The following is a 25,823-nucleotide window of genomic DNA, read 5'->3' on the forward strand; positions in this document are numbered from 1 at the left end:
AAAGTGAGGAAAACTGAGCAATTTTGTAGTGCGTCATGAACTTCGTCTTACAGATCATGTATACAACAGCACACTATGCTATATGACAGCAAGTAGGCAGTAGCGGTATTAGTTTCAGCTGAGGAAATAAAGAAGCCTTCACCACTCTTATGATGTGGGATATTTCACTGAATACTTTCACAACTGCCACAAGGTAGTCATTTTTACAATAGACCTAAATTTTCTTGCCCAAAATTCAGTATAGGGCACAGAAAAATACATATTCACATCAGGTCACACTGAAATAAACTAAGAATATACCAGAGTAGGCTTTAAGACAGCTGGGAGAGGGTTTCTGAGAATAGAAGCTGGGGCTGTGCAATACTGGGGCCATAGCCGCAACTCTGACCAATGTGTATTTCTTCCCGACCTGCCTGAAAGTCTTCACTTTTAGACCTCTTCTGTTTGATTTAATTTCCCCCTTATTTTTCTAACAAAATATGCTATTTTTGAACATTTCAGCCTTAGATTTTTTTTTCCCTACCATAACTGACAGTGGCCCATTCTCCTGAGAGGCATGAATTTCTGAAAAGCAAAGAAAAAGCCAAGGTCAATACTTGCTGCACTCAGGGAAAAAAAATCTAGTTATCTTACCAGATACTACTGATGTGCTCTCTGTGTTAGCAGAATATGAGTAAAGGGGTGATTTTCAGTGGCTGAGCAGGAAATGGTCCCAAAGGATGAAGAAATGGTTCCTTCTCCTCTTTCCTGATGATAAATACAGACAGACATGTTTCCAACATATGATCTCTGGAAAGCATAGGTACCGAATTGACAATTTGCCAGGGGTTTATTGCTCATGCCTTTAGCACAGTGGCAGAAATAACGAGTTCTGCTGCGGATTAGATATTTGGTCTTTAGTACCATGGTGATAACATTGTACAAAAAACCACTCAAGCACAACATATTTATCTGCATGAAGAACTGGTTTATTTTTAAATTCTCACCAATTGTTCTGTTGCTTTCTTACTGTACATTTAATTGTCACCCACAGTTTTCAAATACAAGACTAGAGGAAATTGAAGTAATCCTGAAATTGCTCCAAGCACAAAATTCAGACTTCCCAAAGAATGACTAAGAAAGATAACAACTTTCCCAGGAAGATGAAGGACACATAACAGTTGTTCAGAAGAAAATCAAGCAGAGGACAGAAGAAAAAAATTGCCTATATATTCAGTCAAAAGACTGTTTATCATCATCTGTGTCCTCTTTCAGAGCACAAAATAGAAGATGAAAAATATATTTCTGTACCTAATGGCCAATATCTAAGAGAAGATGCTACTCCATACTTGCCTAGTTTTTATCTTTCTCATTAAGCATCCAATATTTGTTCTAAAACAAAATAGCATCTTGAACTAACCAGACCTTTTTCTACCTACTGTGGAAGTTATTATTTTCCTAAATGCGCTCTGCTGTAAGACTGTGTAGGTAAAACAAAAGTAGAAAAAAGTAAATGTATTTAAAATATTGAATGTATTATACCATACCAACACAACCTAAACACATACATTTTCTATTAAAATGATTCAGCATTAATTTGGATCCACCTTTGCCCATATACATGCATAAGTAATTTTTCCCTTTTCAGCACTTCACGAAGAGCTAGCAGAACTCCATACAAGTAATCTGTATGGTCTAATGTCTGTAGGATAAAACCATTAGTAATTTAGAAGTATGATAAAAGAACATTATTTGACTCTGAAGTTGAGGTACCTTACAGTATCCCTCCCAATTTATACATTCAGTAAGTTTCTTCATCATGAAATGAAGAGTTTTGAGAATACCCAAAGGGCAAAAATCAAAGGTGCCATCGCACAGAGATTCCCTCTCTTAGATACTGTTCCAATTTCCCTTTGTAAAAGACATTTGTACCTCCATAGCAAAGTAACTTCATGGTGGGAGGAGGAGAGAAGCATTTTTCCCTTACTTTAAAGGTCCAGACAGACCTTTAAAAGCTGTATTACTTCATGGAGTTGCTAAACTGGCAAACTTTTTTTACTTCACTCTCTGCTTAGTCAGACAATATAATACAAAGTAAACCTATTAATTAAGTCTTTCAGTAAAAGTGCCTCGGGGCAGTTCTTCAGGAAAGAAAACCAAGAGTTCAATCATAAGTAGGTGCTAAAACTTAACTGTGATCACAGCTTCAAACACCTGGCAGATGTCTAATCTCAAATTTGTTTGAATCTGAAATGCTTAGAAACTTTTTGGGAAAGTATTTCAGCCTTTTTCTCAAAAACAGTGAGTGTATCTTATTAGTTTATCCAGAGATTTTCAGCAAGGTATTAGAGAGAACTTCTAGCACCTGTTACATAAGGTACTACAAAATTTCATCTAGACATAATGCAGATATACAGATCTGGAAGCAGCCACAGCTCTGGATAGCTCAACTTAAACCTGATGACATCTCAGAGCCAAGTCACTGAACCTGGCTCAGGAACTGGGCTGTGATTAGACAATACTTGGACTTTAGTGCAAAGCCTGCAAGAGGGAGCCTTTGACTCAGTAGTCAAAAAAAAGCACAATCCTTATTCCTAATTCACTGGTTGTCTTCACCTTTCAGGAAAAAAAGAAAAGAATGAAAAGAGCTCTCTTCTATTCTTTAGGAAAATAAACTGTAAGAAACAAAGAAAGAAACAAAAGATGATCAGGAAAACAAAGTTCCGATATTTTACTATTTAAATCAGTTGAACTGTTGCTAACAAAGGCATAGGACACAGTGATTGCAGTTCTTCTGGCCTGGTAAGAAAAGCAACTCTCTTCCAGTACCAGCTGAACACATCCTGTGAAACACTGGGTTTCAGGAGCATTTGTCTGAACACATTTTGCACAGGAAAGAGAAAGTAGACATTTCCAGGACACTACCAACAGCATTACTGACATTTCCTTTCCTTCTTTTAAGCTTTTACTGCCTTAGGTTTCTACTGTCACATCTCCTGCTACTGATGGTAGTGAAATTGTGCACTGCTGGGGAAATAATACAAATCTAAGCATGAAGAAAACTGAAAGCCTCTTTCAGGAGTACAGGAATAAATCTGTTGATTTAAGAAAGATGAATTAGATCTGTTGCTTCATTACAATGGACTGGTCCAACAAAGAAATTGAGAGGAGTAAAAAGAGACTGATTTTAAAATAAAAAACCCTCTGACATCTGTCTAAGCACCTCTTCTGCTGCTCAAACCTTGGGCGCAGGAAGAAACTCTTGACAAAGGTTCCCTGTGTTCTTTCAGGTTCATCATTGCCAGCAGCACTTTTTCCTGCTCTGATCAGAACTTATTGTTCAATTAGTCGCCTAATCAATGAAATGAACACGACCTATGTGAAGCAACACCAGTTGCAAGGCAGGGGCTGCCTGCCCTGCACGCTGCTTCAGGATCAGGTGGAATGCTTGTGCTGTAAAGCGTTAATGTTTCCTCTCCCCTTCGGAAAGCAGGCATGGTGAAAAACACAGGCATGCTCTGGGAGGTGAAGTGAGTCATGTAGTACTTGCTGCTTTCTACCTTTGTTACAATGAGATAAAGGTCAGCAATATTACAAAGGTTTAATTTACTCCGCAAACTCAAGCGTATTCTATTATCACCCATTTATTTTCATTCTTCTTGGTTACAATATCATTCCTCTTATTAGAGCAGAAATGCTTACCTCTGTCCTGATGTGAAAACAGGAAACCGACTCCCAGAAAATTCTGCAAGAATGAAAAGTCTCACAGGTCATTTTTAATTAAATGCCATTTTATCTCAACCAAAGTTGGCCCTGGGTCTCAGGAAGACATCAGGAAAAAAAACCCAGCATAAAATATCGTCAAAACACAGTTGATGATCAAAATATATTGAACTATTAATTAAGTGAAACTCCAATATTTTCAAAGCTTTTTCATGCATGTACTTGTGCATATTTATTGATAATAAGTCAATACACCCCACCTCCACAGAAGTGACAAGTGAAATAACATGTAATGTACTTCTGTGCACAGTTAACAGTTCAAATAAGAAAATGCTTACTCAGATGTATCTCAAAAAAACCGGAATGAAGGACCTTCTTTCTGGTAAATGATCAGTGATATCCTCCTTGATAGGCCAGGAGTCACAGGTCACAGATAAATGGTATGTCTGCCTGCATGACTATTTGATTCTATAGGATGAGGCTGAGGGACCATCTACAGTGATCTAGACACCCTCAGGAAAGAAATCTGTGAACAAGTGTTGTTCATTCAACAAAAGAATATAAACTAGAAATTCTTGTGAGTGCTTGGAGAAGAGTGAAATCCAAAGCTCAAGGAACCTGACCAGGATATTGAGGACAGGACTGAGACAGTGTCCACATAAAAGTGATAGTAGTACTGCAACAAAAACTACGTGGGATATGCCAATTTCCTCTTTTCTATAGAGGACATCTCATCCAAACAAGACCAAAAATGAGAAAAGGGAACGGTGGGCTCATTCCTCTTGATGGTGAAACTTCAGGATGGTATAGAGCTGGGACAAGGCCAAAAACTCCTTACAATGAACCACATCATACCTGTCCCAGGGAATGATACAAATATTGCCAAGGAGCTTTTAGGTCAAATTGACTGGGAGCAGTGCATGGAATAGAAGGGGCTACTCAGATGCCAGAGAAAGCCAGGAGCAAACATGGTATTTTCCCTGATAGTCTGAGATCCCATGCTGTGGAGCAACACAGTGTTACCTCAGTGAGGACCAGTGGAAGACAGACCAGAAGTGGGCCCAGTCAATGTTGGTGGAACAGTCTGGTCAGGCTTGCTCTTAGCAGTAGCAGAAACACAGAGAGGAAGGGGACTCCCCCAGGCACAGTAATCTGCCTCAGCCTGGCAGCCTGAAGCCACAGGAGGTAGGACACCACAAGTCAGACTCCAAATCATACAATCTCCTGTAGATCCCAGAAAGGCTGAGAGGTCCCAGAGTCACCATATAGGTTTAGAAATATACCTTCAGGAACACAAAACTACTTACTAATTATGCTTTAATCAACTTCATCCTAGAACTGGGATCCTAGATATGACATGCAAATGCAGCAAGAGGGATGATAGCCTTCACTGGCAGCCTGAATTAACACCCCTGTTCTTACTGCTTATGTGCCTTCCAAGCTGACATGATCTACAAGCAGGTCAAACATTTTTGACATTGATACAACACTGTACCAATCACACATCATAAGGAAAATTCACATACCTGCAATTTACTCTTTGTCTCCAGGCCTTACTCATCTTTTCATAGGAATTACACAGGCTATGTTAATGAGGTTGGGAAACTCCATACTCTATTTTTTTTTCTAAATTATTTCCCTGCTGCACAGCTCCCTGTTTGCTTTCATCCAGCTTGGGAAGGTCATGCAGTCACAGCCACCAAATGAAGAACGCTGTTGGAGTATGACATTCCAGTGGACAGAAAGCCCTCCAAGTCTCCATTCTTGCTAGCTAGCCTGCAAGCACTTTCTTATTATCTTCCAGCTTGATAAATCTGGGGAGAAAAGATCAGTAAAGGCCCCATCTGCACAAAAACTTGCAATGGTTTTAAGATAGTTCTGTTTTCATAAAAATGCAGAATAATGTAGGCTTGAGGTAGCTAGTCCAAACACTTGCTCAAAGCAGGTCTCATTAGATGAATTTGCTTGGGCTGTGTCCTATCAAGCCTTGAAAACCTCCACAATATTTTACAGTCTTCCAGGAAACCTGTTCCTGTATTTGATCACCCTCATGGTAAAATATTATATCTTTACCTAATTAGAGTTTCCCATGTTTCAACTTTTGACCTTTGCATATCATCTTACCACTGCACATAGCCAAGGGGAAGCTGACTCCATCTTCTCTGCATCTTCCAATCAGGCAGCTGTAGAAATCAGTAAGATCTCTCCTGAATCTTCCATTTTTCAGGCTAAAGACACCCCGTCCTCTCCTCATATATCATGTGCTCCACTTCCCTGGACATCCTGATGGCTCTTCAATGGACTCATTCCCATATGTTAGTACCTTATATTGGGAAACAAAAACTGGACACCATATTCCAGATGCAGTCTCACAAGTGCCACAGAGGGGAAAAGATCACTTCCCTGGAGCTGCTGGCTGTATTTGTGCTACAACCCAGGAAGTGGTTGGCCTTTGATGCTTTAATTAGTTGGCCTTTTTGTTTTAATTAATTCTATTTCAAATCTATAGTTCATTGAAATTTAAAATGAGCCAGTCAAAACTGCAATAATACTTTGCACAGGGGTTTTCAGTAGTTTAAATACAATCAGCAGGAGTCGGTTCCATTTCTGCCCATACTTAAAACTGGGCTTTTGTTTATAACTAAGAGCTGTGCTGATTTAACTGGGATGGCTTTCCTCCAACATCAGCTTAAAAACATTTCAGCAATTAAACTGAAGACATCTTCATACCACTGTCAGTAAAGTGACTCCTTACTTCTACTAGGGTAAATGAGAGTTAAGTTCTAAGAGCTGTCAAGTAGAAATTAAATTTACAGTAATAAATGCAGTACATACTGGTAGTCATCCCCTACCACCCCAGATTCATACAACAAACCCTGTTGTAAAAGTGCTAAGACTTTTCAAACTGGTAGGGCATTGTCATACAACAACTTAAATAATCATATAATTTTTCACAGGGAAAAGTAAAATATCACAACTTTTTGCATCATTCATTTACTTCTTTGAGTTAGGAGATATGAAGATCTCTCAAAGAACAAGACAAATTTTCTTCTGAAATTACTTTAATAAAAACAAAGGCATTAAAGTTTTACAAAGAACATTCTAAAATGCCAAAGTATTAATTCAGGATAATAACTCCTATAAGCATTACTGAATTATACATTTTAAATTACAATTTTCAAAAATAGGAGTGGGTATATTACAAAACTGAAAATAAATTTCACAAAACCTATTCTAAGTATTCTATGCAATGATATGTGTGCATTATTTAACATTTTCATTAACATTGTCTGGAAATGTACAATTTTATCTGACTCATGTCTTGAGATTCTTGTAATGTCAGAGAACCTAGTTCTGCAAGTTTTCCTGCATAGGCATGCCACTAAATGCACACATATGTATTTCTAGAACTCAGAAGATTCAGTACTGAAACTATGAACTAATGCTGAATGTCAACACCATTTGAGTTGCATTATACGTACAATGCTCCCTTCCGAGCATTATGCATTTACCCTTTTGTATTACATTATAAAAAAATAAAAAACAAACAATAAAACTCAAACCCCACAAACCTCAAACTTTTGTCTAGTTTTCATGCTCTTTAAGAAGCATAAAATTCAGGCTTGCAAAGGGAGACAGAATTCCATCAAATAAAGGCTTTCCTTTAAAAATCCAAGCATCTCTTGTGCCTAGTTGAGCAACAGGAAAGAGTTGCATTCCTTAGTGCAGCACCTGTTTTGAAAGAGGTGTGGCAGACCAAATAATTAAACCTAAAGTATTCAAACACCAATTAACATTTGACTTGAAGTTCAAGTAAACGTTTAAACTAGATATTATGTTATCAGAACCATCCAGACTAACATCCCTAATACATGCAAGTGAGACACAGACAGATCACAACAGTTATTGAAAATTAAAGCTGCTTAATTGTTTGCATTAAGCAGAAGGCAGTCGAGGAACACACTGTTATGGATATTTTATTTCTCCTTTCCACTTCGTTAGCACAGTCCCTTCAGTGCATGAAAAGTCTCACCAAAATCAGTGGGTAACATTTCCACAGGAATTTCCAGCCTAGATATCTGGAGGGGAACTAGATGCCTCAGTGCTCTCCTAGGCACTGAAAATATCTTAGATCCTTTTGTCACCGGTGAGCTTTGCAGACATCTGAACCTCTATGCATATGCCTCTAACAGTTACAATTCAGGTCAGTTAGCAGTCACTAATGAGTGTTGCTGATTATGCTTATGGATCAATTCAGTTCGCTACTCTTTAAAAACCTTATACTGATTGGAGAAAAAAACAGAACCCAGGTTTTCCTGTACCACATGTGTGTAACCATATAACCATAAGCCCAGTGCATCCATTTCTCTTTCCAACATTAAACTTGCCAGTTGGTGCCACGTCTTCTTGTCAGCGACTCCCGAATAAATGAACTGAATTTGGCCTTTCTAATTAACACATGTGAATAAACCCCAAATTCAGGATGCCATTGCACTAGCTTAAGATGTGCATAACAGTTTTTTTCATACTGTTACCAAAAAAAATTTCCAACTGCCAAATACCAGCTACAGTGAGGGAGCGAAAAAAGTGTGCACCTTTGCTACGACTTGGCAGACAGAAACAAGTATTTTGTATGGATTTCCCAAAGGATATATCAAGAACTATCTTCAGCATGTTAAAGATTGTAAGTATTTATAAACTTTATAAATGTTATTACTATTATAGGGAAATAAATATTCTATATCCATTTTGCTGAGGCTGGAAGTTATTCTGGAAGTTCATGTGGTAAGAGGTATTTCTTGCCCAGAATATAAATTCACTTGCACAGTTTGTATTTTGCAAAAAGAGAGAGAACATTGGCTTCCAGCCTTTTTAATGAGGGATAAAAAGAACTGGAGATATTTTTTAAGCTTTGCTTTGGCGCTCATATGTTACAGGTGTCCACAGTTATGTGGAGGCACACAGAATATTAACACTCAGGTATTTAACTTCATGTTATGCCTATCTAGACAGGATGTGAAATGTCTAAATGAGGAATCTTGTACTCACACTATGTCACTACACAAAGTCTCACCTGGAATCATCTTGCCCATAAAGCTGTAGTTATAAAAATGGAGAATATGACTGTTTTCCAAATGAAACTCATAATGTTAATATCAACTATTTTATATCCTTAAGTGATTGCTTATGACATGATTTCATATCTTACAGTAGTCTGGTAAAAGTCACAATCTCAAACCAGAAATGCTAGATTTTACAAGGATAAGGGATACAGATATACGTCTGTAGAAAAGTATGTGAAACCACAATATAAAATAGTGTTTTCCATAGAAAATACATGTGATCCACTAATTCTACAAAGACACCAAAAGACATGAAGCACAAACGGCCTACCAACAAAACCTTCAGAGAGGTTACAATGCATTTGCTCAATAAATTAGTGCAGGCTTATACCACAAAAACCAATTGGTGAGAAGCTCACACTCTCCAAATGAGGTGCACTAACATCCTTGATTAGCATAACATGGATACAGAAAGTTTCAAGCATGATACTGAAGTTACTTTTTAAATTACTACATCAATAAAATTAGCATATCATGTCTTTCAAGTTTGATTATTACAGTGAAAGTATTCCTTTAATATTTATATAAACAGAAGTTTTAAAAAGTATACCTAAATAAAAAAAATTATGTCACTATCCTCACATAGTAGTCCACACACCGACTCAAAACATATTAAGTTCAAATCCTGTCATTCATGTTTTGTACTCAAAAGGCACAACAATATTTTTTTTCAAGTAAAACTAAGTAAAGGTGAAACAATGGCAAGACCTAACCCTATGAGAATTGTTCAACTAGCAGAACAGAATAGCAGCAGGAGTAGTGTTACTACCAGAAGTACAATCAGAGACAGGGCTAAGAAAGAAACAGTCAATATAAGCGCATATGTCTCAGCTATTATTCATTCACATACAATTCCAACAAAACATTGTTTTCTGGCCAAGACATTCTAGAATACGTGCAAAACGAAATTTCTTGCTAATAATGTGAAGCATGGGCAGATTCACAAATCTGTTGTTGTCCACTAACTATGCAAATTTGTCTTTTGTAACACCAGAGAAAGCCAGAAAATGATGGAGAAAGAAAGAAAAATAACTGGTGTCAACCATTCGACATACAGCAGAGCAAATGAAAGAAATTAATTTTGTCTTATTGCAGGATGGCAGTATTGTGACTGACATCATTTAGTGGGTTGCTTAGCATTTGGGTCAGCAGACTGAAATTGCAGTGAGAAGACAAGACCAAGCATTGTACAATATTATCACAGTGTTCCTATTTCTGGTGCATTTCTTCATCAGAGAGAAGATGCAACCTCAGGGTTAGACTTTTCGATAGACAATTTAGTATCAATAAATTTATATATCAGATCCAAATCCCCAAAATCTGCTTCCAGAGTTCTGGAAAAGCCAAACCTGAAATTTTGCAGATTATTCCTTGAAATATGAGGATTGGATTCAAGCCAACCGGTTTGGAGTTTTGTTTTTTTTTTTCTTTTCCTAATTGTTAACATAAACACAAAATTAAAAAGAGACTAAATGAGTGGCAGACACAACCAAGTTCTGAGTAGAGAATTTATAGGGAGCTAGAATCCAGGTTAATTCCAGACAAGAAAGACCACTTGCCACTGTATCAGCTACAAAGAGTCAGATGTCACAAGAGGCCAAGTTCTTTGCCATAAGAAAAGCTCCAACACACATCCTGAGAAGGGGTTATGTTGGAAAACAAAAGAAAAAACAACAAAAAATTAATATTTGAGCTGAAGGTAGCTCCATCATCTTCCACAGGCACAAAAACCCCATCTCAGAGGTGATGGAAAAGGAAACTGGGTTGAGGCTTAGATGCTTGAGGGTAGATGCTAACCATTTCCAAGACAAAAGCAACCCTTTCCCTACCAAGAACAAGAAAGAGGAAAGAGAAACTATTTTCTTCTCAGTAGGACAGAACGTACAGAAAAACTACATTCTGAACTCCAAGAACAGGAATAGTCATTAGCAAAACTTCCAGTGTCTACAAAGGAGGACAGCATTGTTCTATCTTGGGCTCATCAAGAACTCCACCCAAGCTCAGAGGTAAGACCATAGAAAGAAGACATTAAAAAGACAATATCTTTTGGCACAGTCATACCCCACTAACAGACACAATTCGTTGTGTCATGGTCCCAGGCTGGTGCTGTTTTCACACAGAAGGTTTTTCTGGAAGCTTCTGTTGCTTGTGTTTTGCAGACTTCTCTGAAGTCAGTCTTGGCTAGGAAATACGTCTGAAACACAGTAAAATCACACTTCTTAAAGGACATCAGGTCAGCTGAACAGATGGGCATAAATATAAGAAGTGCCTGCTTCAAGCTTTTGTTTTTAAATAGGTTTTCATTCAGACACGCTATAAGTAAAAGTCAGCGGTGTCTATAACAACAGCAAATAGAGGTAGTAGACAAAGCTAAGTGACCCCTTAAGGACTGAGTGTATAAAATGAACTCCATCACAAAACCAGACTACTGTTTCAAGTTCAGTAAATAGCATTTCCTACAGATCCTCTCTCACGTTACAGTCTCAACAAGATCTAGGTTAACTATACTTACCCTTATCAGCGCTGTCTTAAGGGGATTCTTGACAGCTACCAGTCTATGGTATGTTCAAAATAAGACAAGCCTATATCTTCCAACATTTCCTGAAGCAGGAAATGTTCATATTAAAGACACTGGTTTTATTCAAATCTTCATTTTCTCCCACTATTTCCTGTTTGCTGGGACTTGTTACAGCTCCTGGGGAAACTGACTGGGTAGCAAGGTCCTCTCTGACAGCTTCCCAGACACATTTTCCCACACACTCATAGTTCAAAACACACACTGAAAGTTTCATCCATCTCTGACTCAAGTGGACTCAAAGGTCAACATAAAGATTTAAATCAAAATTAATTCTTATTCCAACTTTAATTTTGTAGTCTGGTCAGCAAGAGGATGACTAAAGTAAGGCTGCAATACAATATGTTTTAATTCTCCCACAAATTATAGCCTCTAGACATTTTTCTAAATGTGTATATGTAGTCATAAAAATTGTAAGACATTTTGATACTGTATGACAATGATTAGGAATAAAAAACATGTCATAGAGCCCTGGAAACCAGAGACCTTCATAAATTATAGCAAAATAAAACTCGTATTCATTTAACTTTTATAATACAGTTTTCTGAGGTACAAATTATATTATTAACTAACCTTGAAACAACTTCGAAATTTTCAGACTTTCTCTGAAACTTTTTTTAAACTTTCCAGTTGCTACTAGTGGAACTTTGATTTTCGAAATCACACTGCCTCATCAGACCTGGCCCCTTTCTGGGGCGACTGAAGAAATGCAGAGAGCAGCCAAGGCACCCATCCAGGGAGAAAGTACTACAGGGAAACTGCCCATCAGGAGTGGAGACAGAAAGGGGGATAAGTACTTCTCTCACTCTTTTAAAAATACAAAAGACCCCTGTGACTCACGAAACTATAAGCAGAACTCCATTAGAAAATGCCAGAGGAATATATCTGCCTTCTCCTCACTCCTGCAGTTGTGACTGAATATCACAAAGCACAAAGCACATGCAAAATGTCTCTCCTGAGCAGCATCCAGAAGCTGTAGCACTAGGAATTTTTGCAACACTCTCTAGGCATACACACATTATGTTGTTCAAATTCCTTGATACTGTCCATATTTGAAAAAATAAGTTATTTACCAGTAACTAGAGTTATTCAAAACATTTACACATACATGTTCCGTTTATGTGCAAACTGCAGTTACTAGGATGTAACTTGCATCTTTCCTCCAGGGACTGCCCACATCTACTTCCACAGAAATGTTACTTCAGAAGAACTCCAGGCTCAGTTATCAGGGTCCCGACATCCTTCATTTAGGCAGTAACTGAAGGATCATCCTACCAAGGCATGGCCACAGTGAATATCTCTGCAGTAATGCAAAACTTCAAAGACTGGGATTCAGCTTCAAAGCTGTACTAAGCGGGTGCTGGAATAGAAAACATTTTTTTAGTGAGGTCCAACACATAGCTTGAGCTCTAATGGACTGTATTGTCAAGGTAGGAAATGGTTTGACTATGTGAAAATGGATTTTCCTTTGGACTTGCAGCAATTAGATCAAATAGATCTTCCAATAGCTGAAAGAGTGAGTGTTGTTAAGCATAGGAGTTCTCTTAAAACCAAAGGTATGAGGTGTGGCTTCAGTCTTACAGGAATTGAATTTAGCCAAGAAAATTGTCTTGAGGTGACACTTGGGAACTACTTAGGCAAGAAATTTGCTGAGGTATGTAGGAATGCATTAACTCTGAAATAAGGGTTTTAGGGGTGGCAGAAGTATACAGGTAACATCCTCCCCTTTTGCAAGCCAAAATACCAGCTACCAGAATTTACCCTTTCAGATATGCAATGCAGCCATGAACGAACCATCAAGATTCAAAAATCTGGCCTTCAAAAAAAAAATAAAATAGAGAGTCCTCAATTTCCTTTGAGATCCTTCCAGAATGGAAACATATTACCCAAAGTTCACAGGAGTTCAGGAGTGCTTGGTGAGAGAACGCAAAGATTACACACGCCCTGGAGGGTGATGGTTTAAAAGGAAAGCCAGAGAAACTCTAGCCAAGCAGAAAGATGACTCCTTCAGTGATAGCAAATATTTTCTCTAGAAGATACTCATTCTTGAATTGAGAAAATAAATTCAGAGGAATATGAGACTTTGTATTTTGCCAGTAAACTCCACTTGCCTAGGAACAGCAGGGGTGTGCTACTGATGAGAGATAGTCAACATTCCTGTCATGAGGTAAAGGTGCTTGCAGAAGGATACCTCACCTGAAGTTGAGTGAATAGATCCAGACTGGGGGGAAGGCTCTAAGGTTACTTCTGGACAGGCAAAGGAGGAGGAAAGAAACAGGCTTGGTGTCAGAAATACAGGTGAGATGTACTTTTGACACGGTGTGAATTAAGAATTTGAAATTTTTTGGTATTTATCACAGAAGGGTTCCCTGTCCCAGGTAACTAATCTGGGTGAATTTTCTGTTTCACCAAAGAGTGTTCTCCTGCACCTGAAGAAGAGAAGAAGAGCAGAAATCTTGTACTACTTTCTTAGCATAGAACATAACAGCATTGTCACCGTTAAACATGACAACATCAGAAGTAGATCCAAAATGTTCTACAGGCTCTGAAATCGCAAGTTCCTGTGGGGTTTTCATTCTCCTCAGAACAAGTGTCATCCTTCTGGTTGCTGAAATGGTTCACACAAGCAAGAGGTCTGTGGGGGGTCTGTCACATCAAAGCAGGACTGTAGGAGATGCTGGAAAGGTCACCTGCTTACAGAGGCTGGCTTGAACTATCCAAAGAGTACATTACTGTGAGAACTGTTCTGTTTGATAGTGATGATGCCTGCCTGAAGAACGGATGGTCCTTAGCCACACTCAGCCTGGAATCTGAAGGCATAGTAACCCTGAAACATCTTAAAATTCCACTCTATCTTGAGGCAAAATGGGGATAGAGGAATGAAACTAGAGTAAGGCAGAAAGGCCTTCTTTGCCACAATACCCAGTACTATCTCAGGCAAGTGTAAAACATGTTAGATGGCTGTGTCCAAATTTTGAAGACCCTCCTTTGAAGTGTTGGGTGTCCAAGAACTGCGTGTATTCTGTAGACAATAAAGAACCTATTCTTTGAACAAAAATCTAGGTGCCATAACAGCTAACCTCAGATGAAACAAAGTGCAGCTATGACAGACAGTATGTTGAAAAAACTCAAAATTAAATAGGTCCTGAACATTGAATGGAACGGTCCTGATTCACTGGGGTTCATAACTTCTCCGTATGTCACTCTTATCTGGAGACAGAGAAATTATGTTAAGTTCAGCAAGTGTCAGATCAGTCTTGTCTTGAATGGCTGTCAGCAAAAAGCTAGTGACCTTCTTAAATTTACAGATTCCACAGTTCTGTCTCCTTTAGCCAAGGATGGATTACCATCTTTCTTTTCTCTTTAGTGAGAGTGGAGAGCAACACTTCCTACATGAGCTAGTCTGTCATCAAATGAAGAGGAAATTAACAAGTAAACCAGGAGGTGGTGACAGTAGGAGTAAAGGGAGAACTGGGTGACAGCTCTCTGAGAGGCTCTCAGTGATGTTGGCAAGGTAACAAAGGCTTAGGTGGGGATACTGCCAAAAAAGACCTTGAGTGAGGAAATCTCTGACTTCTGCTTTCCTTAACATGGAACCCAAGGGGAGGCTAGCACTGGAAACCAGGGGTTTTGCAAACAGATGAAACGACAAAAGTGGACAGGTATCTGGAGACAAAGGCATACTACAACATCAGAGTGCCTTTTCCATGTAAAAAATAACACCATAAATCCTTACCTTAAACCTGGTGATTCTAAAGAATAAATCTTCCACCTAGGAATGCATATCCCTCATGCAATTAAGCAAATGTAGCTAGGATGTATAATGTTTAGAAGAGGCAACCCAGTGTTGCACTTAACTGTGAAAGCTGATTTGAACTAGGACCGGACTGATATGACATGTTCCTCAGAACGCAGGAGCAGATGCCACCAATGGGTCTTTTATTCACAGTAAGCAGATGGTCCTGGTAGTTACCTGGGCAAACTGAAAGAAAACAAAAGTTTACATTCTTACCCAAAGCCTCCAGACACCTGTAGCCCATAGACTCCTTGCTTTTTTCTCTGAGAAGTGGCTGTGATCATGAGGAAAAGTAGCAGCAGTTGAATATATAGAAATATGACCGTCCTTCTGTTTCCTTATTAGTCTTTGTGGTCATGGGAAGTAGGACACGGAAACACATCACTAATGGGCAAGGAGATTCGGGATGATTTTGACCTAATGTCTTATTAGTCTATTAGAAAGTTTAATCTCACTCTCCAAAAGATAAAGTCTCCTACTACACTCAACTGTAGTCACACTTGAAGGTACTTGATTGTAGTTCAAAGTCAAAACTGACTAGTATCCCTCAGAGGCAGAATACTGATTTCTACTATTGAGGTTGTCCATGCTGCATGATTGTAGAGAGATGCTTTCCATGCTACCTTTCCTGCATTCTTCATACAGTAAAAGATGGCCAACAAATAATGCACAGATCAGTACAACAACTGGAAGCCACGTTTCTGGCTTAATTTAACACAGTTCAGAACACTTTGCAATAATACTTTTCATCCATACCTGATCTTTTAAAAGGAAAATACAAAGATAGCCTGTTACAATCCCCAGCATACTTGCTGTATTGCATCAAGGATTAGACCACTTCACAAAAGTTTACTTAGCTAATATATTAAAATCTGTCCATACAAGTTGGACTTCAAAGATTAGTTTCCTGCCACAGGAGAAAACTATTTGCATGAGGTTTACACTTCTTTTTAGTTGTCATGGGCATTCTGTGGGAATTATGAAGTACTTGTGCCATCACATGAAGGTATTAAAAAAATTAAATGCTGGGAAATGACCCACAGATTTAGCTCTCATCTGCCTGCAGTGATGATGGTGACAGATTTTAAAAAATATTTTCTCTCAAAACAGTAGTATTGCTGAAAACAAAGTTCACCTAAGTGCATGGGGAAAGGAAGAAAATATTGCTTTAGGTTTTAGGGATGGCAGAACTATAAAATAAGTTATATCTGCATGAGATACAGGATGAAAATAATTCACTAACAATCTCCCTCACAATGATAACCAAGCACCAAAATGTCAAACAAAAGGCTGGAAACCTTTATTGAATCAGATGCTTGTCAGTCTTCTGACAAATGTGTCAGCTCTGGGTATTTTAGTCAGCAATTTCAGTAACAACCAAATGGCCTTTTGTACACTGAACATGAAGACAGCCTTCAATTGGCATGGAAAATAATAAATCTCAGGCTTTTGAACCTTTAATTCTCACTCATTTTTGGACGTGTTGGAAGAGATAAATGGGAGCTTTACTGATGTCCTTGTTCACATTGATCCAGAATATAATTTTATTTAGAAATTTTATAAATTGCATGCCTCGTTTAAAAATCTGGAATTAAATGTTGCCTTCCAATGTAGGTCATCGGCACAATTCTCAGAACAACTTCAAGACAGCAGGCTGTATGCACAGCATAACAATGCTCGTAAATAACTACCCAACTGGCAAAGGAGCGCACGCTGTATTGAAACCCACTTTGAGGGGTAGATTGGAAGTGTTCAGACCCTGAATGCTCTGAAGCTGGGTGCCTCATAAAAGTATTGCTTTTGGCAAGGTATCAGTATCATCTGTATCCCTGTGGGTAAAACCCTGCCAATCACAGTCTGCTTTAAAAAAAACCAAAAGTCACCTTTTCTCTCCAAAGAGCCACAAGGGATGGAGGCAAATAAGGGAAAAATTCAAACCAAATTAATAGTCTGTTTGTCAGCAGTGGCTCTGCCAGTTTAGTGAAATTATGTCAAGTTTACTCCAGATTGGCACCACAGCTCTGATGAAAATCTGGGTGTAAGGAACTCAATTGAGCAAAAGATGCCAAAGCAGAATCTTATTTTCCAAAGTAAATGTTTTTACCTTTGATAATCCTGATACCCGACATTCTTATGACCAGAGAACAAAAAAGGTGGAGAAAAATGAACCATTTCAGACATCTACACCAATTATAATTAGCCAGGAGAAGCACCCTCATACCGACAGGTCAATTGGCTGCTATTTTCACTACTCAGCACCTAACCTACAACTTCATATTACCAATGTTTCAGAGAGAGGGCAAATGAATCTCCAGCGATCTTGGGAGTGCTGGCATAAGGTTGGCAGTTCTTGGCAAGACTCATTCAAAACCAAAAGTTTCAAAAAAAGACAGAAAAGAGTGATGACAGCCATGGGGTAAGAAGAAAGTTTTGTCTCTGTGCCTGTTTAACAGTTGGCTGGCAACAGTCCTGTGGCAAACCCAGACATCTCAGGGCCCAGGCAATATCTGGGCTCACCAAGGTGACATATTGCTCAGGTTTGTTTCCAGATGGCCCAGAAAGAATCAACTTGCAAGTCCAAAAGAGGCTTTGGTTCAGGAAATCCTGCTGTCACTGCTGACAGTCAGTGTCCTTATGATAAACTGTCTTAAGAGTCTGATTGAGACCGTTGTTTCTTACATTGCCTAGAAGAACTCTGTATTACATTATCTTCTCCCGGAGCTCTCAGGAAAGCTGAACATACACTTAAGACAATTAGGTATACCTCTAAGAAAGAGAACTTTGGGGTAATGAAAACTTTTCTAGACATTCTGTCCTTTTAAAAAGTATATATCTGTAAAAACAGAAAAATCAGCAGTTGCTGTGAAAGCTGGCTATTGACTAATTTGAGTCCTGTAACTCAATTTGTTCATGTAACACAGCACACTAGAGTACTAGTATTAAATCAGTAACCTAACTGCACATTCTTCTTTTTTTTACAGAGTTTCGTGTCTCAGATTGCTTGCTTTCTTTTTTTTTGAAAGTAAGTTCTGAAGTTCTGCCACTTATGTGCTGTAAACTGGTATCTGTTATAAACTGCCAGTAGGGCAGAAACGTACTGATTTGCTTTCAGGACTCTAAAGCTGATACAGGAGCGCGTAGAAGTCTGCTGGAAGTCTTGCCGTCAAAATGACTTCCCCCCCAGAATGTCCACCTATTATATTAAGAATAAATAGCATATAATTAGAATTCAATGCCATTGTGAAAGATTTACAAATAAAGTCTGCTTTTCTCTTAAGACAGATGAAACATTTTAAAATGTAAATAGCAAAACCTGAGTATCAGGAAATAAAATGTCTTAAAAAAATCCACAAACTGTCCTGAAAAGCAAAAATCATATTTCCTATTACTCTCATGTCCCTTTTCCCTATATACTTGGCCTTTCTGAAACCACAAATGGAACTTTGAGATCTCAGAAGAAAATTTCAAAGGAGATAATCACACAGTTTATTTTAGATCAGCAGATTTCAAGTACAAGTTTAGAGATTTTTTTTCCTTTACAAACATCAGAACTTCCAGAAACTTATTCACTGACCAAAGCTAAGGCTATTATAAATTTGTAAGTAACAGAAGGCGTCTAAGATTAAGAAGCCTCAATTCCAGCTTAGAATTATCATTCTTTAAATATTATGAAAGAGGTAAGCTAAAAATCAGAATAAGAAAAAAAAAAAAAAAAAGCTGTGAGAGCAGGAGAGAATTTATTCAGGCTGCTCATCAATCTACAAACACTAATTGATGAAAGCAGTTTTCTGATAGTCATTGCTTTTCAGTGCATGCTTCTAAAAGACCATTTACTTTTATAGTTACTCATGAATTTCATCAGAGCCTGACTTCAAATGTAATGCTAAATGCAGTAATTCAGATGCAAAAAAAAAAAAAAAAAAAAAAAAGGTAAACAGTGGCACAATAAAGATACTGGTTTATATGAATTCAGCACAGCCGTGATTACTTTCAGCAAATGTACAAATTGAGATGCATCAGGAATAATTAACCTCAGAGGATAACTGAGCTAAAAAAAACATTTAAAAAACATAAACTACCTAAGAACTGGAATTTTTGGCTACCTCTTTTGCAGAGACTGTGGTAGCAACCTCAAAAGAAACACTGAGTCAAAATAAGCAAGAAGAGTGGAAAAAGATTCTGAGAACAGAGGCAATATGGCCTTTTCTGGCCAAGCAGATATCATGTTGCATTAGTCAACACAGGAAAAATATGGAAAAGGTGAAAGGAAAAGAATCCATTGCAGGTCTGGAAACACTATTCTAGTCCTGGGAAATGACACCTGGTTTACAGACAGCTTTCACAAATGTAGTCCTTATATAAAGTTGTCTGAACGTGTCAGTCTATGAGTCAGTACAAATATGAAATATCTGAGCTGATCTTTTTTCCCTGCACTGCAACCTGTCACATCTGTCACTTGAATGTGAATATAATACACATGGTACATACAATTTTTTCCTTTGAATAGTTTACTGATTGTCATTTTCATTTTGATGGCTATGATACTGACTCAACATCATACATTTCAATTATTCTTTCTCCAAACCTAGCTGTTTGATCACAATTTTTACACTTTGTATTGCACAAGCATGAATGATAGAAACATTTCATGCCTCTATTCTGCAGCAAGGTGCAGTGCAGTGTCTCACTATGCTTTGTGCCATGATTTCACAGGTTGGGAGGTTGCTGTTCTGAAATGGTTATCCACATACCCACATCACCTAGAACTGCTATCTGACCTTTTCCTGCCCTTTTCCTTCAAAGCAGTAAGGAAATCCCAGAACATTTCTGACCTGCTGCAAACCTTAACATGCATTCTGTGAATGTAATTCAATATACATGCAAAACATCCTTCTTTTCCCTTCATGCGTCTTCAGTTTCTACCATACAATACTTGCAGCTGGATATAAAACACACTCCTCACATTAATGCTTTCAGAAGTAATTGCAAGAGCAAATGCTATTATCAGAGATGTGCAGCGTATCATCTGACATGTTACTGCAGGGCTACCTGCTTTGTGCCAAAGAATTATCTGGTAGCATCCATTCACCTGGAAGTTTTCAGCACAGTTTCTGTTTGTAGTTACTTTTTGACATTGTTTTGATGATTTCTACCTGGGAAAAGACTATTATAGTAGAAGTACCCAAGATTTTCAAGAAATGATAAATAGAAAATTGAACAGAATAAATCACTTTAACACATTAAAAGCTTCAAGAGGTGATTCAAAATTTTAAGAAAAGGTAATATCAAAACCAAAAAAGACCTGTCATGTCATCCTATACAATCCTACTCTTACAACAAGAAGTACAAAGCACAAAGGTGGTACATGTAATGCAGCTGAAGCAGATGTGCTGAGGAACAGAGCACCTCATTGCTGTGCTGGAGGTTAGCATGAGAAACCAGCAATGATCACACAGATCAGAAATGTAATAATTTTACATTCCAGAGTGCTAATCATAAGCAACCACTGCTGCTGGAATCTGATATTACCATAAATTATTTGATGATTGTTGTTCACCATTAACAATAATTAACAATCACATTACCTCACTCTGACAGACACGATACAAAGGCAACAAAAAGAAATCCTTGCCTCAGATGGTGAAGCGTTTATGATGGGTAACAAACATCAACAAGTCAGGAACCTCAGTGAAATAGGTATGCTTGCAGGTTTGGTGAGCTCTGAAATCAAAAAGCAGCAGCTGCTCCAAAATTTTAGATTTCCATGCCATCAAAACAAATAAGGATTTTGATGAGGGAGTTAACTACAAATGAAATCTTACAGTTTTGCTAAGGTGTACCTGAGAATGTGAAGAGCAACTCGCAGACTATGTCATATATTAGAGTTAAAAGGAAAAACTGATTGTGTCTTGCATATAAACTTGATTCAGGAATATTCTTAGGCAAAACAGTAAACTTCAGTCAGAGGTTTGACTGAAATTTCATTAGACAGAGATATTCTTTGAAGCAGCTTTACAATACAGTGATACAGATAATCAAATCACATTATGATTACATACTGTTTACTCTGTAGTCTAAATTCAGTACAATTTCTTTAAAGGGGGCAAAATGACAAGCTGTAAAATAAAAAAATTGATTAAACACAACAAGTGTTCAAGAGCAAAAATCAGGGTTCAAAAAGGAATTAAAAGAGAGGAGATGGAGCTACAAAGACCTGTCTTGAGCAAATGCTATTTGTTTACCGTGCATTTAGATAGGAATATCTTTTGTTTAGGCAGAAAGACTGTATTTTTATATTGGCTGCCAAGAAACTTTCTCCATCTGTCCCTAGTGAAAAGACTATGCTCTTACCCCTACTGTTGGACTCCTCTCCTTTTTGACACTACCCCTTCAAACTGAGACTGCCTTTGTTAATCGTTCAGCAGGTCAGTGATTTGCTGTCAATATTCTAATAAGGAGTTCGCTTGCACCAGTCATGCACACATATTTATCCTCAGATCGCAACAAGCATTGTTTCCTGATGAGTGGAAGTACACTTAGAGAATGAAGATCTCAGGAATTGCCAAGTCTATTGATTTTTCCCCTACTCTAATTTAAAAGAGGGCATGCAAAAAAACATAGATTTGAGCTTATTTAACTTGCACTTTCAGATATGAAACAAGGAATAGTCATGTGCACATACTTGCAAGGAAAGATTTGCTTTTTTGACAAATATAATAACAGTAATGTCATAGTTATCCATTTCTAAAGGACTTTCTGGAGGGCCTGAGAACATTCACTGCATTTAAATTAAATGGATGGGAATCCTATGTATCCAAACAAGCTTTTCTCCATTAAAATTATAACACATAGAGCAAGGGATAAACAAGTGGCAACAACACCAAAACAAACAGACTATCTTCTACTATTAAAAACAAACAGAAAACTCCAAAAAGCCTTTCAGACCCTCAAACTAAAAATTCTAATAGAAGGAACTAGGAGGAGAGGATTATCTTTCCTATTTTAAGTTTTAATTAATGTGCTTCTCATAAGACAAAGGAAGAAGCTACATTACTTATCACATTGAAGAATATTCTTCTAAAAATAGCTACATCTTGTTCCCTAAAAACTCACAGCCAAACTAATAGGCAGCACAGAGCTTACTGAGTGGACATATATATATATACATATATACATAGCTGTGTTTGCATATATATGTACACATAACTTTCATGTTCACCTATTCAGAACAAAGTTAAGGGCATAAAGTTATGACTACTCACTCTTAGTCTTTCCTTTGACAGGTCCTACCACCACAGCTTTCAAGCAGTAGCGGACTAGATACTGATGAAACAGAAGATGAAAAAATATCTGGCAGACACTGTTTCATGCAGAAGTCTGATATTTTATCATAATTTCCACACACACTTTACACTGTAGACACTTTAAGAATATTGCTGTTATTGCTATCCTTTCTTCAGGTGCAGTGTGCATCTGCTAAAAGATCTATGCTTTGCACATAAAATCCAGGTGAATCTGCTTATATTTAGTTTTTTGTCAATTTACAATATTACACTTCAAGTTGGTTGCACTTACCCTTGTAAACACCTGCATTGTGAGAAAGAGGGTATCTACACTGAGCTTAAGGGTCAGACCCTCTACACTGAGCTAGAGAGCTGCTGGGGCCCGGTGACTGCAGCGACGCAACAGGCACAGGCTGCTAATAAATTTCACAGGGAGAGGAAAAGTCCTCATAATGAAGTTCAGAGAAGTGTTAGCACCCTAAAGAGCCTGGGTTAGACACCCAAATCAAGGCTACAAGGAAACGTGCTTTTACTTGGAAGTCACGTCTGAAAATTTGCCCCTGGATGTAGTCTTTAAAAATAGAAGGGGAAAAAAAAAAATAAAAAAGTTAAAACAAACCCCCAGATAAGAAATTGCACAGCAAGGATTATTTTTTCCTTAAATCACAGTAAGACAGAGCACCTCCTCTCCTGTGAATTTCACTCCAATATTAGAAACCAGAGTTCAGATTTGCTTGTGCTGAAGGGAAGGGAATATAACTAATCAATATAGTCCAGAAAAAAGACTTGGCTATGAACACAGGGGAAAAGATCACTGTCACTCTTGCCTACTTTGCATACAGAAGTAAATGATTAACTGAGCTGAGAGAGGGGGGAAGAGGTGACCAGCATTCTTTAGCTTGTGATTAAGCTGCACATTCATGGGTATGGGAGAGCAGGTTTTTGTTCCCTTTTCAGTGGCTATTTCTATGGGGTTTTTAGTCTAGGTACTGTTAAATGTAAGATGTATTACCCAGTCTAGATACAAGCTGCACCCTGAATATCCTGTGTGAGCACTCTGCTCTGTGTCTTGGCTAATCTTTAGGCAGGAATACACCACCATCCCTGCCTCTGCCAGCCTTCCCCACCACTGCCAGAGCTGCACAAAAAAAGTTAATGCATGTGAGGTACATTGGAAATGCATCTAGAGATTGGGACTCATGTGTGACCAACCTTGACAATGCCAGCAGGTGTCACAAACAGGGCAGATACAGTCCTATCTTTGTTTTCTGGCAATATACTAGCATTTACAAAGCACAAAGCCATGCTTTCTTGTGAGTACTGCAAGCTAGCTCTGCAGTAACTAGGTCAGGTGCTAAGGGCAAGACAGCTGTGTTAACATGGGATCTTGACAGAAGTCTGTCTCATAGGATCCTGAATTTTGTATAGTTTTTTTGTATATACTTTATGTAAAAAGGAATGTGGTGTTATAGAATAACATTGAAATTTAGAAGGCAAGAAGAAGCCAAAAGGTCAGTCTCCTTTCAGAGGTTGTCTGGAGGATTTTGTAAAATCACAAAAGATGTTACTTAGCATGTGTACGTGTGCATGAATTACAGCACCCTTGCAAATACCTAACAAGTCCTTTTCTTACACCATTTAGTCTTCTGAAATTTGGAGCTCCTCTGAGGAACTTGAGGTCTCCTGAAATTTCTGAGAACCACACTGGTGGTAACAGTAATATTAGTGACATTCAGTGAATCCTGAAAAATAATTCAAAGTTACTATTTGCTGATACAGTGCGAAGAGGAACAGGCTGATTTCCAAGGAGCGAGGGACTGACAATGAGCATTTCTAATTTTCAGACACCATCTTTGCTTCTTTTCAATGATGACCTGTTAGCGTAGGACTAGTTCTATACTGTCCCAGATCAGCAGGAGACTTCATGGATTTGCATAAGACATGCTTCAGATATCGCCAATAGTCTCAGTTCATGTCTGCAGTGGGGAAGCAGCCACAGTGTGCTTCACACCACACACCATGGCAGGAGGAACTGCAGCTACAGCAACATTCCACAAGAAACACAATGTTTGGAACTAACAGGGCAAGCAGCAACCATTTGCTGTATAAAGGCTGAAAGGTTCTTTAATCTGAAGAAAAGAAACAAAGCTCATAAAAAGAAGGCTTCCTAAAAGCTCAAGAGTTGGAGGGAAAAATAGTCTTCTACTAGCTGAAGTTAGAATGCAGGTCGAGTTCTGAGAGGAGGAAAATTTTGTTCTCAGTGAAGCAACCAAGGCAAACTCAGAAAATACCTACTCTATCTACTTTGTCCCTTTCAGAGATGATTCATGGATAGCACATGCAAAGAGATGAGCTAGGGATCCCTCCCACAGGTATTCCCAGGGAAAAGTTCTTCAGCAATGCTTGCATATAGATGCATCCCCAGTGTGGGCATATCTATGAAGGAAAAGGACACTTTCCATTCTCCCCAGAACTGGCAAGAAGAGAGTAGTATGTCTAGCATTGATCACTTTTTTTTTTTTTTTTTTCAGTAGATAAAGAGACTTCTTGGAGAAAAGCAATCAGACAAAAGACCAAATTAAGCGTGTTCATTTATACACATATATATGCATGTATGTTCACATGTGTACGTGTTCATTTTTCTCTATATGCTAGGAGGGAAAAAAATGCAGGGAAGATAACTTCAGTCTTAATATAACTTAGAATCAACTGTTCTCTATGTCCATGGCAGATGACAAAATAAGTAAACTGCAGCAAGGAGGAGTTAAGCAGGGTATCAGAAAAACAGTAAGGATATTCAGGTAATAGAATCTGCTGTAGAAACTACAGTACTGGTGATATCCAAGAACAGATTAGGCCATCATCTGTTAACATAAAACATACAGCTGAAATCTACTTGCAGGGGAATAAAATCTTTTGGGGGCAGATTTGGCCTCCTGAGGTCTGTTCTAGTTCTATCTTTTTTGCTGATGATGGAGGAAACAGCGCTGAAGGAAAGCCTTGCTACAAGAAATCTTAGGAATACTTTGGCTTTGCAACTAATTCCTAGCTCAGAAGACTATGTTTTCTTGCAGTGGTATAATTCAAAAGTGAGGTGCTATGGATGAAAAATGCTGGTTTAGCTCCCCTGAGACCTCTTCTTGAGACAATTTTTCAAACATACACAAAACATGCAGCATGAACTGGAAAAATCTGATTGTGTGATAAGCTAGCTTTAAGCAATCCATATGTCTACAAACAGTGACCAAGGCCACCTATGTCTTCTTGGAATTTTGGAAGAGCAAGAAATATAAGATCCTACTCTCCACAGCTCAAGTAGGTAGAGAAAAATCCCAACTGGGTCT

General features: G+C 38.2%; 1 protein-coding gene across 2 annotated transcripts in view; it reads right to left on the minus strand.

The window, feature by feature from the left end:
* Window positions 1–412: 412 nt before the first annotated feature.
* The window catches only part of ATPSCKMT (ATP synthase c subunit lysine N-methyltransferase), a 107,101-nt gene continuing 81,690 nt past the window's right edge, over window positions 413–25,823 (minus strand). Inside the window, exons 5-6 of one of the 2 annotated variants that reach the window (XM_080382068.1) lie at window positions 10,887–11,019; window positions 413–7,434 (exon numbers count right to left, since the gene is read on the minus strand). In XM_080382068.1, the coding sequence (XP_080238194.1) occupies window positions 10,891–11,019 (129 nt within the window). In that variant the 3' untranslated portion in view covers window positions 413–7,434; window positions 10,887–10,890. Of the gene's footprint in view, window positions 7,435–9,437; window positions 11,020–25,823 lie in introns of those variants that run through there. The other variant, XM_080382067.1, reaches the window with a different exon arrangement.

The sequence above is a fragment of the Falco punctatus genome (assembly GCF_963210335.1).
Source record: "Falco punctatus genome assembly, chromosome: 3".
In the NCBI taxonomy this organism is placed as follows: Eukaryota; Metazoa; Chordata; class Aves; order Falconiformes; family Falconidae; genus Falco; species Falco punctatus.